Consider the following 18298-nt stretch of genomic DNA (forward strand, 5'->3'; position numbering starts at 1 on the left):
TTCAGCAGCAGTTTCAAATATTGAGTAGTTTTGGTAAGAACATCTTTTTAAGTAGTAATAATAAATGACTATGCCCAACAATTTAATATAGTATTCTTTTCAAGAATTTCACAAGGTTTTTCTTCCAGGACATTTTTTGCACGCTGAGATTTTAGACTGGATTTTCTTTAAAAAAAATACAAAAAACATTTAAAAATGTTTTGTATTTAAAAAAAAATACAAAACATACTTGTCAAAGACGAACAGTTTTGAAATGGTTTGAATTTGACTTAAAAAAAAGAAATAAGTAATTTTACCAACCCTAACCCACAACAATAAGGTTCAGCACTCACTGTTAGCGCCTCCTCCAACAGCTTTAGCTCTTGTTCTAGGACCTGTAGTTCTGGGAACTGGCCTCTGTAGTCATCAAGGGAGGACAAAACGGCACCAAGGGCCTCCACCAAACCACTGTCTGCTGATTGTCCCTCCAAATCACCCACGGGTCTGGTGTCTACTAAAGAAGCAGACTTCTCTGCCAGCAGGTCATCTGTTTGTGTCTTTGTGTTGTGTGGCTCATGAGAGGAGTCAGTCCTAGGATTCTTGGAGTCCATCCGCTCGGACAAAGCATTAGCATTTGGGAATGAGTCTTTGTCTCCACAGGTGGGTCTAGACGTGGGCTCTGTAGCTTTTTCAGAGTCACAAGCCGTGGTTTCTGCAGGAGAGCAACTTTCTGAACAGTTCAGTGGCTCAGCGGGACAGGATGGCTCACTCGTGGAGGGATCAGGAACGGGGCAGGTCTCCTGAGTGTCTGGTACTACAAAACACGGTTCTGCTCGCATGGGCATATCCATGGCAATGTTACTTACAAATACCGAAGAGACCACTGAAGAAGACACTTCATGGGCCTCCAAGGATTCCCCAGCGAGTCTTTCTGTCAAAACACCATCTGCGCTGATCTCGCTGATGTGGCTAAGGGAGCGAGAATAGCGCGGATGGCCATTGGGCACTTCCTGTTTCACAGGAGCCTCGGTGCTGACTGTTATGGTGGCTGTTGGTTTCTTCAGATCCTCGTCCTCTTCCTCGTCCTCTTCTTTCTGATTAGCCAGGCGGGTGGGAGTAGAGGTCGCTGTTTCGCGGGGTGCAAATGAGATTTCAATGGCAGGAGGAGCAGCTTGTACCTCAGGCTGTACTAAGTTCTTGTGTGCATGGCGCATTCCCAAGGAAAGCTGAGGACTAGAGGAATCATCAGAGGATTCGGAAGAGTTTGACCATGCCGTTCCGTTCTCCATCTCCTCTTGTCTCCTCAACATATTCTAGTTGGACAAAAAGAGATTATGTGAACATAAATGATTATACATTATAAATAATTCATGTAAAGACCCTTTCCCATGACTCACAGTAATGTACCTCAAAGCATCAAACTTTGGGGAGCAAAGCTGGAACACAGTGCTCAAATTTAAATACACCTATTTTTATGAACACAGCTGATCACACTGATAACTGTTCAACAGTTTGTGGTGGGTAATAGTTCTTGATGGAAGTCTCTTAAGCCTACTAAGGCTGTATTTATTTAAAATAAATAAAATAAAAAATATAAAAATATTAATTTATTTTTTTTAAAACAGATGTATGGTTGTAAAAGCAAAACTATATATATATATATATATATATATATATATATATATATATATATATATATATGAAAGGATAACGTATGTGTGTGTAAGAGTAGAAATGTATGTATGTGAATGGAGAATGTAAGTGTGTAAGAGTGCCAGAATGAATTATGGATTGTATGGCCCCTCATAATATATGCAAGTGTGTGTGAATATATATACTATGAATAAAGGTTTTTTCTTATTTAAATACTTGACCTAAAGATACAAAGACTGCAGAATCAACTAACTTGGCTTATAGAGACTGTAAAAAATATCCTTCATGATGCCTGCGTTGAAGTCCTAATTGAGTCATGTGAAAGGCAATCATTTCATACTCTGCCATAAAGTCCACAGTGAGAGATATATGCTAAAATAATATCTGAGGACTTTGAGCAGACAGCAGGCTAGTCTTAGGAGGGCGAGAAGAGTACAGTAGGATGATAGGAATGCTTACTGTCACTAAGTATTAGTGTGTATCTTTGAACACGGAGCTTCATTACAGTAGAGAACAGACTGGCGTCAGGCCCAGTGAACTAACCCACTCCCTGCTCCCTATAATTAACTTCCCTCACTCGGCTAATGTGACCACCCTTCAAAACAATAACAGCATCAATGAATGCATTATTGACGGGAGTAGATGCTACTATTGTCACGCGCAGTTGGACAGACAATGAATAACATGCACAGGAATCCTATTTGCTCTATTTAATTAAAGATAACTGACAGTAACGACAGGACAGAGTGATAATCATCACTACGACAACTATAATTTTCTAGATAGATGGCAGACACTACTCATTAGCAGAAGGACCATACAAACCTGTTTTTGTCACACCATTTCAGCCAACTACTACAACTAACTAAAGCTACACATCTAGCGCTACAGGCCGACTACACTTACATGGCTGAAAAGCAGAGACGAACCCAGGCGTACCGAGGTGACATCACTGCATGAGCAGCTCTGAGTCAGTTTCTCTGTCAGTGTGTCTCTGAACACATCCAGTAAGGACCAGCGCTGTTTGGACATCATGCTCCGTGGAGCTGTCTGCACGCAGTCGGTGGGAGAGCATGAGAGTTTTGAGCGAGCTAACGCTACATAGTCTATGGTAATCTGACCAAGCAAGCTATGAGCTTTTCAGACTTCTTCCATTTCATCAAACTTATCTGAGCTGAAGCCACAAGTTAACATGACCTTGTGAGATCAAGATGCTTCTGAGAAATGACTACTATTAAGTCTATGTGGAGCCTATTGTGCTAATTGAAATCTTAAGAGAGTCTGGCGAACTGTGAGATCTCCATTAGGACAGAGGAGAGAGATCTGTGGTTATATCGACATTATGATGGTATGCACTTAGAAGAAATGTCGGGTTTGAATCAATCATATTAAATGTATCATAACAGAATATTTCAAAAGCAAAGCACATGGGTAATGAAAGCAGATATAGTCTAAAGACATAATACATGTCTGAGATTCAAAATAAACCATGAAAGGGTTAAATACAATTGGTTAGAAAAATATAAAAACAAAGATTCTGTACCATTTCTAGGTCAATAATCAAATACACAAATTTGTGGCACGGTTCATGTAATTTCTTTATACAGATGGATGTATGCAGCTAGAGCTCATGCAGTATGTGAAAATACTTCAAAAAAATTAGTAAATAAATCCTCACTTTCTTTCACTTTTACTATTATAAATGTAAATAAATAATAGTCATAAAAATTAAATAAAATGTACAACTTAATATAAATATTATAGTATTGTAATATAAAAATATTTTTCGTTATTTAAAATTGAATATAATTTGTTATAAAATTTAAATATACAAGTTTGAAAATCAATTGAAATTCAGGTTTGCTGTAAAAATAACTATCAAAAAATTGTATATATGGTAATTGAAAATAATTGTACCAAAAAGTGGGGGAAAATGTACTGTTACTGTACTGTTAGGTACTGTTAAGGGCTAGGTCAACCATAAATCTAAATTCAGTCATTAATTACTCCCCCTCATATCATTCCAAACCTGAAAGACCTTTGTTCATCTTCAGAACAAAAATTTAGATATTTTTGAAGTCCAAGAGTTTTCTGACCCTGCACAGACAGCAACACAACTACTATGTTCAAGGCCCAGAAAGGCAGTCAGGACATCATTAAAATAGTCCATGTGACATCAGTGGTTCAACCATAATGTTATGAAGCTACATTATTGTGCACAAAGAAGATAAAAATAACAAGTTTATTCAACAATTTCCTCTCTTCTTCTCTGCCTTTCTGAGTCTTGAATGTGGAAGTTCCATTGCTGTCTATGGAGGGTCAGAAAGCTTTCGGATTTCATCAAAAATATCTTAAATTGTGTTCTGAAGATGAACAAAGGTCTTACGGGTTTGGAATGACATGAAGGGGAGTAATTAATGACAGATTTGTATTTCACTACCCCTTTAAGTTTTAGACTTTTGGATCCCACTGTATATATTCAAGGGACAATAGATTATATTTTAAATGATTGGTCAGTCAAATTAGAACATGCTCTGAATGGACAGACTCACATAGAAGGCCTGCTCTCGTAGAGAGGGTGTATCTGGAGGACTTTGGTTGTAGGTAGAGAAGCGTTTGTTGACAGTAGGAGCTTTGTTCACGGTGCTAGCTGAGGACGACTGGTCATCTTTATCGAATGGACTACAGAAGAAAAGAGAGAGTTTTATTTTAAAATAAATACAAAATTCAAGTTATGGCATTGGGTGACATTTGATGTGATCCCTTAAAGCTGTACTTACTTCCAGGTGACCTCTAGACTGAGCTTAATGGTGCCTAAGTCATTGATATCCACAGCTACTGTTTGAGGCAAGGCAGCAAACAGGTCCTTCGTCTCACACGAGACACTTCCCACCACCACGTGATTGGCCAGACTCTTCAGCTCCGTCAACTTGACAAGCAGAAATGAGGTGTTTATTAAGGAGGAAATGTCATCATCAGTTTCATGACCAGCACAACGTCCTGAGTTCCTTCCAACATTAGTAATCACTTGTTAAACAGGCTGCGTGTTTTGTGAGAAGGGCATTTTAAGATCCACAAGAACACCTTTAAATTCCATATTATGGTTTTAACTTAATTTTCGTGGGGAAATTTCTAGGATATAATTTCATCCTTTGGGATTTGACCAATCTTTGAAGAATTCTTGAAGAACATTTCAGTCTTTGAAATGTAAAATTAATTAATCTAATTATCATTCTAATTATTATTACATAAGTTATTTATTTATTTTATAATAAAAATAATTGTATTCTTTAGAATAATAATGCACAATAACACTATTGGCAAAGTCAGTTTTGTAGTATGGATGTTGAGATGTTCCAGTCGGACATAAGCTTTTAAATTATAAAGTCACAAAGCACTTTGAATCAGCCCCAAAAGTATATTTTATATATCTCAGGCCAATCGAAAGCATTTTGACAAACATCAGCTGCATTCTCTTCATTCCTCCCCTAGAGCCTCTCTGTTTTAATATCTTCCCTTCACTCTATCCCATGCAGTCTTCCTGTCTCTATCCCCCTGCTTTTCTCTCCCTGTCCTGGAGAGATGTTCCCTTCCTCTCACATGCAGTTACGTGTCACGGAACCATTGGGAGAGAAAAAACAAGTCAAAGTCCAGCTGCTGTGCTGTTATGTGCATTAATGTCTCACAGATTGATGTGACTGTGGTGCATATGTGAGTGTGACAGGAAGGACAGAGAGAGACGTGTGTGAGAAAAAGAGGAAGGGAGAAAAACCATATGATGATATAAAAATGAATGTAACTGTATTTTCATATAAAAACTACCTTTATAGACAGGAACTCTGTGATAAGGGGGAGGAAGACCATCTCCTCACTATCCCACACTTGCTTTCCATTGATTTCAATCCGACCCCGCAGTTTCCACCGCTGGCGACCGTACTTCATAAAGATCTGTGGAGGTACACAGAAATATCCATTAACAAATGATTAAAATTATATTTTAATCAGTATAATAATACTACTAAAAATGTTCAAGTATTATTATATTTTAATGTATAGGTTATTTCTACTGGAAAACAAGACAAAAATACCGATCAAGAAATTTGATCTGTGGAGGTATTTAAATCACACCTTCATTTAGTCTGTTAATATTATTAAAATTGTTATATTGTAACATAAATATACTGATTAAGAAATTATTTGAATAATCATTTATATCATGTTGTAAAGATATTATACTTAAAGTCTTGAATATTTTAAATACACATACAATTTTATATATTTATATATATATATATATATATATATATATATATATATATATATATATATATATATATATATATATATACACACACACACACACACACACACACACACACACACACACACACATATACATACAATATATATATATATATATATATATATATATATATATATATATATATTCTTACAAATATAAATTAATATTAAGGCTTGCTTCATATCAAATTTAGATTTACATTATCCCTTTGACAACTGTTTATTTCCTTGTATTAAAAAAAAACATCTAACAGAATTACAAACATTTTAATAACTTTAAACTGATTATTTATTCATTCAAGTGTTGAGAATAAAGAAAATATTTGCTTTTGTCTGTTTTTTTCACAGTGAAGGCACTGAACAGAGTGAGAATAACAGATGGGCCGAATAAAAACCAAGTCTCTGCCACCCACTCTTTTATCCATTTCTAGATCTTCTCCAGTCAATTTCTTGTTCTTTTTCACACCACCTCCCTCCTGTCACATCTCAGAGGGCTCTTGCTGAGCAGACTGTGCTGACTCACTGCATTGATTGGCCTGTCAGTCACTCTAAAGCTCTTGCATGTTAAACAGGTGGAGGTGGGGCCGACACATTAACATTCGCCCCTCTTTAATTATCCTACGCCTCCCCAAATCTGTTCTTCCCTGCGCAGAGCAGATGCCGAGATCTGTCTGTGTCTGTCTCTCTCGTAAGCAGTCATTTAATGGATGCTTTCATCCAATGCTAGCTTATGGGCACAATGGTTATAACACAAAGACTGCCCTGTGCAGGGTTCAGACTAGTCAGATCTTCAGTCACCACTATCTCTGTCATATCTGTGACTGATGACAGTGCAAAGCATACGAAGCAAAGCATACAAAAGCTGGAATACCTTTCAAGAATTCAGTCAGACGTGAATGCAAGTCTGCAGTTAACTGATATTTTGACTCCGGTATTAGGCTAGTTGTATCTTTATTACATTAAATGGCATTTTGATGAAAGATTATGAAACTAAGCGCACACATAAATTGTTCACAATATGATTTCATGCCGAGTATAAATGAGAAAGTAAATTATAACAGCAGCTCACCTCATATTGATCTCCAGCACAAAGTCGCGCAAAACCCGCCAAGCCTGAAACAAAGGCATGTATCATTATTTAAGTACAGCACACGGTTAAGAACATGAAACAGATATTTAACCAGAAATGTTATATAAAAGGGTAGGAAATTACTAATTAAAATCACTGCAGAATGGACCCTGGCATACAGAGACTGTCTTACCCTTCATTTTGACATGAAACTCTCCCAGCTGGTTCTCCAGCTCACTCTCTAGCATGCACATATTCTGCAGGGACAGAGACAGAGACAGTGAGTAAATAAAAACACAGAGGTAAAGAGAGTAAGGTGGCTGGGACAAGAGAAATGTGTGCAGTGTGTAGAAACAATGATGCAGCACACTACAGTCTGAACCGTTTATCATGGAATAATGCCTACTCTTCACTTAATTAAAAAAATAGTAGGCAGTACATAGTATAAACTGTAAAGTATTCAGCACAAGGGAGAGGGAGGAGATAAATTAGGAATCCTACATTTGAGTGTGTCTTGCAGCAACCATTAGGGTAATAAAAAGCACTTGACTGGGAAAGGCTGTCTCTCTTAATCAGATTGCCTCCCTGCATTATTTCCATGAGCAAATCGTTTGGCCCTGTATCCATCTGTCTGGATGCAAAAAAACTGTGGCCTAAGCCATAATCAGTAAAGTGTAAGTCTCAACTTCCCGATAATGTCATAAAACTAATCACATTTTTTCAGGGTGGTAATTTTACTGGAACTATGTATTGCTAAATAATTTCTATATTAATTTTTTGATGTTTATCTTACCACGGTAAATAAATTATTTTATCATTTACCTACAACTCCAATCCCTCATGGTTCACAAAAAACAAAGTGGATTGAAGTTAAGCGGGTGCAATTTACTATCACCAAACTCAAGTGGATTTCAATTCTGAATTGTTTACTAACAATACAAATGTAAAGCAAATTTCTGTTCAGAAGTGAATTTAGTTTGCTAACACTTAAAGTGAATTTTCAGTACACTAACTATAAACTGTGTAAAAGTGCATTTCAGTTCTGAATTGAATTCACTTTACTAACGCTATGCTTAAGTGTATGTCAAGCCTGAATTAGATTTAGTTCACAAACACTAAGCTGAAGTGAATTTCAGTTCTGAAGTGGATTCCGTTTATTAACACATCTCTGAACTGAATTTCAGTTTTGAAGTGGATTTCAGTTCACAAACTCTAAACTGAAGTAATTCTTAAATTCTAAACTTGAAGTAACACTAAGCAGATGTGAATTTAAGTTCAAAAGAGGATTTAAGTTACTAACGATAAGCTGAAATAATAATTAGCTCTAAAGTGGATTCACAAAGGGTTTTGAACCCTTTTAAATCATATGTAAACTGTTTTCTGAAATCTTGACTTTGTTCTTGTCTTTATTGACAAAGTCCATAATTCTCCTTCCTCTTCCACCCATACTTTCATCTAACTAAACACTGTTACCTCTGTGTACTCTTTGAAGCTCTTGTTAGCTTCAGACAGACTCTCTCTGGCCTCCCTGCTGCCTGGAGAGGCAGTGTAAGCCTTCACCATCTTATCGGCTCCGTCTCGCAGTCTGCGCTGCATACAGTAGGCCTCATAGAGCTCGTCAATCTGCAGACACACGCGCAACACCCCAGTGTTTATTACAATCAATGAAAATATATTAATTACATACAGAACATTGATGTGTGTTCATAACAAATGTGTTCAACAACATCTCCTGCTGAACAGCCCATCTTGAGCAGTGTTTTGAAACATGGTAGTCGGTTTATAGCTGGTCATTACATGGAAAGCCATTCTTATTAGCTTACATTTCACATGTATTTTGCTTTTGAGGATGTTTAGATTTTTGGAATAATAATTTTTTGCCCCTTCAGTCAGCAACAAACTAGCTGGTCATACCAGTGTCAATCTTGATTTTGTTACATGGTGATTGGTCAATGAAATAATGACCATCTTAGAGCAGCTACAAACTAAATATGTTCCATGTTTCAAAGCACAGCTGCTACTTAAGCTACATTTTCCAATAAAGTTTAGTATTTTTATGACTTGAGGTAGCCACAGTTTAGTCTACATCCAGATGGTGACACTGACTGATTAACTACATATGCACACGCACATGCACAAACCACAACATCTTGTTGTAAAGTGTTTTCTTGCCCAAGTACTTCCTGCTGGGTGTCATTGTCTTCAATACAAGTAATTTAGATTTGACTGATCTATCCAAAACACCTTGAGTAGGTCTATCAACAATGTGGAAGTCAGTAATGGAGGCAGGAAACTGTTAAATGTTAACTAAAATTTACGCAGACGTTCATGATATAAGACGTTATCTTTACAAATGTATTCTGTAATTATTCACAACACGAGTCCTGCAATTCAGAGATTAGAAAACAATGAGCTGTCCATTGTAGAGGAGTATGAATGAATTATAAAAAATGCAAACAGTATTTAAGCGCCATTCACTTCACTGGAAGAATGTTCAGCAGGGCATGGGAGGTGTGTAAGGAGGATTATGACTATAAGCAATACCCAGCTGAGGATAATCACAGAAAATGGCAGAATTTAGATGTATTTAGGCAAAAATAACTGAACATGTATGCTCTCTTATATGTACGCTATAATTAAAATTAAGGCTATAAATTAAGACATTTCTATATGTGACACCACTGCTTGAGCAAAAGAACAAAAACAGTTCATAAAGTTAATAATGCATTTTTGTTTAATTTCATTGTTTGATACAAAAGTTTTCCTTTAGGTATAGTGACTGGGTTGGTAAAATTAGGCCCTAATAACTTGATAAAAATAAAAATAAAAAGTATAATAAAAAATAATTAAACTTGTTTTATATTTCAACCCATTTTAAAATGTAAATTATTTCTGTGAAGGCAAACTGAATTTTCAGCAACCATTACTTTAGTCTTCCGTGTCAGATGATCCTTCAGAAATAATTCCAAAAGGCTGATCTGGTTCAAGAAACATTTCTTATTATTATATATATTGAAAAAAGTTGGGCTGCTTAATATTTTTATGGAAATCATGATACATTTGTGGTACAAGATGCCTTGATGAATTAGAAGTTATCTTTACTGTCACTTTTGATCAATTTAATGAATCCTTGCAGAATAAAAAGTATTATTTCTTTTCTTTTTTTATCTAACTGACCCAATAGTATATGAAATTCATGAGAATGACCCAACTCCTCATACTGGTTGTACACACACACATGAATGTGCAAGTCGAGTAACTCAAACACACAATCCTCGAGACTGAAGGCAAGAACAGGGGCGAAAGAGTCTGCAGCCCTTAAAAGGTTTCATGCAATAACCGAAAGGGGGACGAAGGAAAGACATAAAGTGAGAGAAGGAAAATATTCCTCTCAGTGTGTCCATCTGGAGGTGGTTACGATCCGTCCAGTGAGTGTGTTCCAAAATACTGGCAGGGAGTCAACGGGATAGTCATAAGTTTCACAGAGTTATGACAAGCGCCTCTTCTGCTAATACACACTGCTACACAAAACTGATAACAACACGCCCCTTCATTCATTCGTAGGCCAGCCATGGCCAAAACAACACCACCATCCCTGCAAAGACATGGGACTGCCGTTTGCACTGCTTAGAAAAGTCACTTAATATTAAGGGATATTTTCTCACTTTGCCCCTCCTCCACTAAAATATAGGCCCAACATATCTGACCCAGCAAAAGCAAGGAGACTCCCTGCAGCGCCCTCCGCTCATAAAACACACACTAATAACACATGAAATGAGGCTGTGAAGGAAAGAGAGGAAGAGGAGGAATCGAGAGTAAGGTCTCTTCCTGTAGTGCAGCTGGCTTGGGTTAGTTTAGGCTGTTAGTTCAGACTCCAACAGGTCTAGTGGAGGGTTTAACCGCTCCCCAAACAAGATAAGAATGCGAGCAGCCCTTAAAGCTTTCCTCTGCCTGTGACCCGTGTCTCCTGCAGAGTGTGAACATATATGTGTGTATACACAGGGAGGGAAAAATCTGTCTGAGAATGTGTCCCCAGTGAGGGGAGAATTACGCTTTGCTGTTTTATCCTGTAGGGGACTATATATCAGGAAAAAAGTCACTGTTTAGACGCAGACATGTACGTGCATGAATGCATGCGCACAACCGTACAGAGGCTGTTATCGGGGCCAGTGGGCCATGCAAGGGCAGTCACTAACACAGAGACATCTGTACAAGAACAGACCTGCTGAGCTACAAAACACATGCAACTCTGTTTGACATGAGTGGCACATCCTGGTGACTGCCCAAGGAATATTTCATTTCTAGACTTTTTTTTAAATCTAGTTAAAAATGCAAAGTTCTGTATGTGCTGTAAGGTTTTGATTTAATGATTTAAGAAAGAAAATGTCAGATGGTATATTAATCAAGTAGAAAGAAAAAACATGAGTACATTGCAATAATTGTTTTCCAAACAAAGATTTTTTTAAATATATCCTATTTTTACAAATTTCATGAATAGTACATTTTGGGGTGGTTTTGTACCACCTGCGCATTTAAAATATTTGCATAACTATGCTTTACAAATGATTTGCATTTCAGTTAACGACAGGCTTACCTTACTGAGATGAAACTCCAGCCGTCTCATAAATCTCTCAATTACTTTCACTTGCTGAGAGAACAGAGAACAACATTTATAATGTTTCAAATATTATCAAGAGGCATTAACAATTCAATAATATGAAATAAGAGTTGAAGGTGCCAAGCTTTTTTTAATGGAGTCTCAAAACCAAAACTACAGCCAGATGAAAATAAAGCACCGCTCACCTTGTCAAGTTCATACAAAAAACCCTAGAAAAGATCAACAGAGATATTACATATCAAACATTAAGATAATAAAGATAGAAAAATGCTCAGATTTGAATGACTTAGTGCTGTTTTAAAAACTGCTGAAACGGATTAAAATTTAAATACATAAATATATATATTTATATTTTGTGTGTGTTTCTGTTTCGTATAGACTTACCAAGCGAGAGTTTCTCTTAGACTCCTTCATTTGTCTGTTCAGACTGTCTAGTTCCATTTGATGGACTTGCAGGTAGGATCTGTAGAAGTATGTACATCAGCTAACAGTGTCTGTGCCACTGTCAATGACTAATGTATTGTGTATAATCATGTTTTATAATAGCTCTGTGTGAGCAACTGATAACAGTGTATTATGCATCTAAAACTGTAATAGCTAATAGGCAAATGCACAGTGCATGTATGTGTGTACATACTGCAGTCCCCTCTTCAGGGCCTCGTACACCTCGTCCAGCCTCTCAGGCTGGGGCACCTTCGGTGGAGGAGATTTAGTAGACAGCGTGAACATCCTGCTTGCTCTGGAGGTCTTCCTTACGCACGCTGGGGTGCTGAACACAGAAAAGTTCCTAGGACACATAAGAGGTACATGAAGCTTAAATACACATTTATCATTTTAGAGATAATTTAAACACTTTCCGGATGGAAAGGCTCTCATCAGCCTTTTGATTGAACCCTTAACTAGAAGTAATCTTTTTGTTTACAATAGGATCTGTTTTTTCGACCAATGGAAGACGAGGGTGTTTGAATGCAAAAAGTATTATAGGCAGCCAAAGAAACAATCTCTTATCTAAATCAATAGCGCTTAAGAACCACACTCGTGCTGATCGATTCAAGCTGCAATTACTCTTCTAAGATGACAGCTCAATAAAATGGAGAGAAACACTGATGCATCTTGACACAATATTCTCCTGTAAAGCTGTATGAGGATAAAGCAACAAAAAAGTTAAAAAAGAGGAAAGTTCAGGATCTGCAGGTAAATATAACAGTAAAGCAAGTCACAGTAACAAAAGTAACACAGAAAGAGTCGCAATGATGGGAAAATCATTTTTAAATAACCGCAATGATGGGTTATTTAACCAATGTTATTCCCATATTCATGTGTCAATCTTTCATCCTAATGTTCATTCTTTTAGAATCTCTTGATCGGTGTTCCTCCCTGCTGTCCTGATAGTGGCCTTCTTTAATATTTCATGCTTTCTCTGCTCCATTTCAACAGCAGGGGTTTAAAGAGAGCTCTACATGCTTTTGAATCAAACTACATCAACCACAAGAGTCAGTGCTCAAGAGCCACTCTGCCCCTCTAAAAAATTAACACAATGCCAAATACTTACCTTTAAAACACAGCACACATACGCTTGTAAAAAAAACAACACTTATTTATTCAACAGATAAAAAAAGAGAAAATGATTCAAAGTCTGTGTGGAGTGTAGAAATCTACTGGCTACAAAAACAACACCGATTTTCATGACAATCTGTCCCCTGTTTTGTTTGAGCAAAGCCTTTTTGTAGACAATGATAAACGTCCATGCTTTCCTGCTGCCTGCAGCTATTAGGAAACGCATGGTGGTTCCACAGGACGTCCTGTCAGATGTGACTTGCCTTTAAAGATGTTAAATGGTCATAACTGAAAAGGCTAATAACATATATTGCAAGCACTTGCTCCAAGTTAACCTTAGGCTAGGGTAATAGACATTAAAATCATTAGTATAACATGAGTATTTGATTTACACCCATCCCTAATGCATGTTGATTGTTTATGGATGCACATGTTAACACTGACCTGTAAGATTTATCGTTGACTCCGGCGAAGGACTGGCTCCTAGTGATGGATCTGGTGACGACCCTCCGCGTGGGGCGCACAGAAAGGGACATGGTGGACACAGATTTGGAGGGACTCCCTGCAGAGAAACAGGAATTATTAGAAGAGGTCAAAGTTGGGTACAAAGACATAAAATCTACAGACATCATTTCTATATTAAAGTCTATTTTAGAGATGGTGTCTTTGCATTTGCATCTTAAATGTAATTGTTTAAAATTTAGGCAATACAATCCCATTATAAGACTTTGGTGCAGTTGTCCTCGGGCCATGAATGAATAAGTGATTGTTTAATTTATTTAACAGAGGATATTGCAGTTCTCGAAGGATAAACTCTCTGACCACTCAAGATAAAAGCATTTTAGAATTATTTTAACTGTATTTCCAGGAAACAATATCAGACCTAATAACTGTGTTTACATTGAGTCTTTGAAGAGAAAAGACAAATCGGAGTTCACTTTTCTAGTGTATCTTTCATAGTTTGTCATAGTTTGTCTCAAACTATGTTTAAGTGATTATAAATAAGTGAGGTTTCATGTGAAACACTCACTCCTACTAATGCAAATCCAAAATTAGGTAATATGTTCCTCCACCAAAAACTAATACCACAAAAGTTGTTCATGTGTCATCATATATTCACTTTTCTGCCATATCGTTAGATATATCGCCCAGCCCTACCTGTATGACTTTCTTTCCTCTGTGCAAATAACTATGATGTCTTGAAAAACACTGGTAAAAAACCAATTCCCATTGACATTCATTAGATTTTTGGTTACCAACATTCTTCAAAATACATTATTTTATGTTCCACATAAAAAAAAAAAAAGAAACAATAAAGGTTTGGAATGATGTAAATGATGTTCCATTTCACTTATCTGTCTCGTTTAAAGTCAACAAGAAATGGCATTATGAGATAAAACAAGTATTTCTGAGTAAAAAAAAAAAAATGATTTTATCCATAAGGAACTGACTGGATTATGAAATGCATCACAGTAAGATAAAGTTTGAGATGGGACAGGAGTTCTTGGAGACATTTCCCAATAAGACGATTTTCTTATTGGAAACCAAAGAATTGTTAAATAAGTCTAGAAATATGTGTCAACAGAATTCATGGGGTACATTTTAGTTTATATTGGCTTTACTGACTGGTAAATGATGGCAGAATGCCCATATTTTGGATGAACTATCCCTTTAAAGTTTAAAATCGTCCACCCTGGCTAATGATGATCAGTTATCATATCTTAACATTAATCCAGACAGAAATGGGAAGGAAATGTAAAAACTAAATAGAGGGTATGCATTGATGTCACTTTCCTGCTGAAACATGCCCCCTCAGCCAAAGAGCCTGCTGAATAAAGATTTAATAGGGAAGTTGGATAAATACATAAAGCAAATTTAATTGTGAACTAGGGATATGCCGGCATCAAATTTTCCTGTTGCGATTAATTGCTAATGCATTTATCACAGTATACGGTATTATTAAAGTATCTAAATTGGTCATAATACAGTTATAACAGGTTTAATAATTTTTTTTCTTATAACAAAAATAACTGAACATTTAAATACAATAAAGCAATACAGAAAAATATAGAAAAGTTAAAAGTTTAATGCAGATTAAAGTGCAAAAGAACTATGAAGGTATCACTTTACAATAAGATCTCATTAGATAACCATTAACATTCACAATGAGCAATAGCTACATTTGCTACAGAAGTTATTAATCATTGTTAAAAAAATAGTTAATTCAATTTTAGAAAGTAGTGCAGCTGCTTTATTTATGGGGTTTCCAGGGTAAAGGCTGCATTTTCTGCAGTTTAGCACCATCTGCTGTCAGAGAGTGAATGTGCTTTCATTCATAACGTCACTCACGTGTTCCACATGTGCTTCTCATGCGTGCTTGTTCACATCAGAGTGCACAGGCATCTTTCAAGCAGCATACAGCAGTGTTGTGCAATTTGACCAGTTGATGGGAAAATTATTCCTAACATGCATTCCAAATTCGGAATAATTTGTAATATATAATTATTCACGGTATTTAGAAGTGCCCAGGATAACAACATTGTGCACATTCATTACCGTCATATATCGCATTATCGAACACCAGCACATGTCTACTGTGAACACATATTGTAAATACAAAATAGGTTGGTTTAAATCTGGGTGATCACTTATATCAATGTTACCATATATATATTGGCCTTTAAAGTTTTTGTCAATGTTTATTTAACAACATCCAGTTTAGCAGAATATAAGATGCTAAATATGTAATTAATGAGTTGTCAATACTATAACAAATACAATGTAGGGCATGATTTTACCGCAAAATTCAACATATTAACATAAAATGATAACTGCAAATCCGTGATTTGCTGCCTGCTGTCCATTTGTTTCTGTGAATTGCAGGGATCCATTTGCTTCTCTTTTGTGTAGCTTTTGGCAGTCTGTAAAAATAGACTTGTTAAATCTATCTGACATTACATTTCTATACAGCCTAGAAGTACTGCATGCTACTTGATTATTTTTTTTTAACCAGTTCAATCTGTTTTGCTTAACTGATTCAAAACTTTGATTCACTGACTCATTTGCATCATCATTCTAATTTGGTCATGGCTATATCACACTGGAAATCATAGAGAAAGAGAAAATAATCATGCTCTTCAGCGCTGATAAACAGTTTCTAGATTAGCCATTCATGGATTTCCTTCCTTGTATATAATCAGTGTGGTCTCTTATCAATGACTCTGTCATGGGCTATCAGACATCATCGTCATAAAAACACCCCATTGACACAACATGTGAGGACAGAGCACTCAAGATTACACTTAACACCACACCAGTCACTGTGGATTTTAGCCAGGACAGGAACCAAATGGACCCACTCAGCCCACATCTGAACAAGAAAAACGATAGGAAAGAACACAAACAGAAAGACACTTAGACCAGAGATACACCTACTTAGATTAGAAAAGATAGGATGCTAATGCAAACAAACAAGTCATGTAAATCAGAGTCAAAAGTCTGAAGTTATCATCTTAACGGAAAGTAAGTAGCAAGTTACATGAACACAGAACAAAACTTTAATGTGACTACATGTCCAACACAAAACAACAGAGCATTGTGTAACCACAGCAGTTCCCCATCTCTCTGTGAGGGCAGGTTGAACGCAGCCAGGTTTGTTTTAAATTGAATTGAAGAGATACTCCAACCCAAAATGAAAAACAATTTGCACTACTGAGAGGACCTTAAAAGCCACCTGTGACTCTCTGGACTGTGAAATTCATTCAGAGGCCACTAGCGTTGCTGAAGGGAGAATTATTTTGATGTGCCCAGCAAGAGAGAGCATCAAGACTGGGTAACGGATCAGGACATGTTCTGCCCTCCAGCCCAAAACCTCCACTGAGAGGAAAAACTTCTGGATTCAGGTTTTTATGAGAACTCTGATGGTTTTTCTCTTTGATAAAACTGAATGCAACAGCGTAGTTTTAATAAGAATTACAATGTTAAATGCTTAATGAAGTAAATGATTAACGCAATTAAACAGAGTATAACAAACAGGTTTTCTGAGCAAAGTTAGGATGTAAATATTTCAAAAGCTTTTCAGATTTTAATTATTCAAGTATTCTTTGTTTGTCTTGTGATCAGTGAAGAGTTTAAACACGGCGATTTCTGTTGATGCTGATGGAAAGTAAAAACCTCCTTGCTTCCAAGCGTGGAGGAAGAGAAACTGTTCAACACTGAGGGAAGAGGAATTTTTTTTATTTTCCGCAGGATATTCCACCATCAGATGGAGCGAGGACAGAAAAATAACATCTGCAGCTAACTATTGGTACGATAAACCCTATACATTTCTCGATTTCTTCTACATTTCTATTCTTCTCTTGCTGACATAATCCATTTACAATACGTGGATAAATAACATTAAAAAATTATAAATTGGACCCTGGTTGAAGAAATTATTTCTAAATGGTACCATATTGATTATACAGACATAAAGACAATATTAGACATTTTTATTTTGTATATAATTTTTCTTCATCAGTCAGTATTGGATATTTAACTGTGGATGTGTAATTTTCCATTTTACTACCTTAGCCATCATCTCACTTAAACTATTTTAAACACACATAACAACAATAATGTTAAATGTAATCTTTAGCAAATTTCAAAATTAATATCCTATTTTCCTTCTGTACCTTAATCTTGCACTGCCTAAATTCATTTGTATCATTTGAAATAATAATTTTTGGTGTTTTGTTTTTAATTTATATATTCAAAATACACAAAATCATAATGTAAGTTATCAACCAAACAAACTAAATAGCTTATTGGTATTGGACAGAATTTTTATATCAGCACATCCCTAAATTAATATTCATCATCCTTAGATTAAATAACACAAACTCAATTCTAGCCAATTACAATGACTCCCAAAAAAAACAAAAAAAGGTCTAAAGAAGATCCACTTAAATCAAAAGCATCTGAATGAACATTAGTAATTAAAGGAGAAATTTCCCTAGACAAACCTCATAACACATATAAACACACCTTCTGGCGAGTCTCTTTCTTCCTTTGTGTCACCAGGTAAACAAGACAAGTGACACATTTTCCTCTTCACCATGACTTGTGTGGGAATGAAATGT

The 18298-nt window shown here is 36.2% G+C and overlaps 1 protein-coding gene across 4 annotated transcripts in view; it reads right to left on the bottom strand.

Annotated features, from left to right (window-relative positions):
• The window catches only part of LOC113118417 (rho family-interacting cell polarization regulator 1-like), a 65664-nt gene that overhangs the window by 9140 nt on the left and 38226 nt on the right, over positions 1–18298 (bottom strand). For all 4 annotated transcript variants that reach the window (XM_026287559.1, XM_026287558.1, XM_026287557.1 and 1 more), the window contains exons 2-13: positions 13623–13740; positions 12259–12408; positions 12006–12084; positions 11807–11830; positions 11598–11651; positions 8477–8626; positions 7197–7260; positions 7004–7047; positions 5455–5580; positions 4413–4561; positions 4185–4314; positions 333–1292 (exon numbers count right to left, since the gene is read on the bottom strand). In XM_026287559.1, coding sequence (XP_026143344.1) covers positions 333–1292; positions 4185–4314; positions 4413–4561; positions 5455–5580; positions 7004–7047; positions 7197–7260; positions 8477–8626; positions 11598–11651; positions 11807–11830; positions 12006–12084; positions 12259–12408; positions 13623–13714 — 2022 coding nt within the window. In that variant the 5' untranslated portion in view covers positions 13715–13740. The remainder of the gene's footprint in view (positions 1–332; positions 1293–4184; positions 4315–4412; positions 4562–5454; positions 5581–7003; positions 7048–7196; positions 7261–8476; positions 8627–11597; positions 11652–11806; positions 11831–12005; positions 12085–12258; positions 12409–13622; positions 13741–18298) is intronic.

This window comes from Carassius auratus, chromosome 18 (assembly GCF_003368295.1).
Source record: "Carassius auratus strain Wakin chromosome 18, ASM336829v1, whole genome shotgun sequence".
Classification (NCBI taxonomy): Eukaryota; Metazoa; Chordata; class Actinopteri; order Cypriniformes; family Cyprinidae; genus Carassius; species Carassius auratus.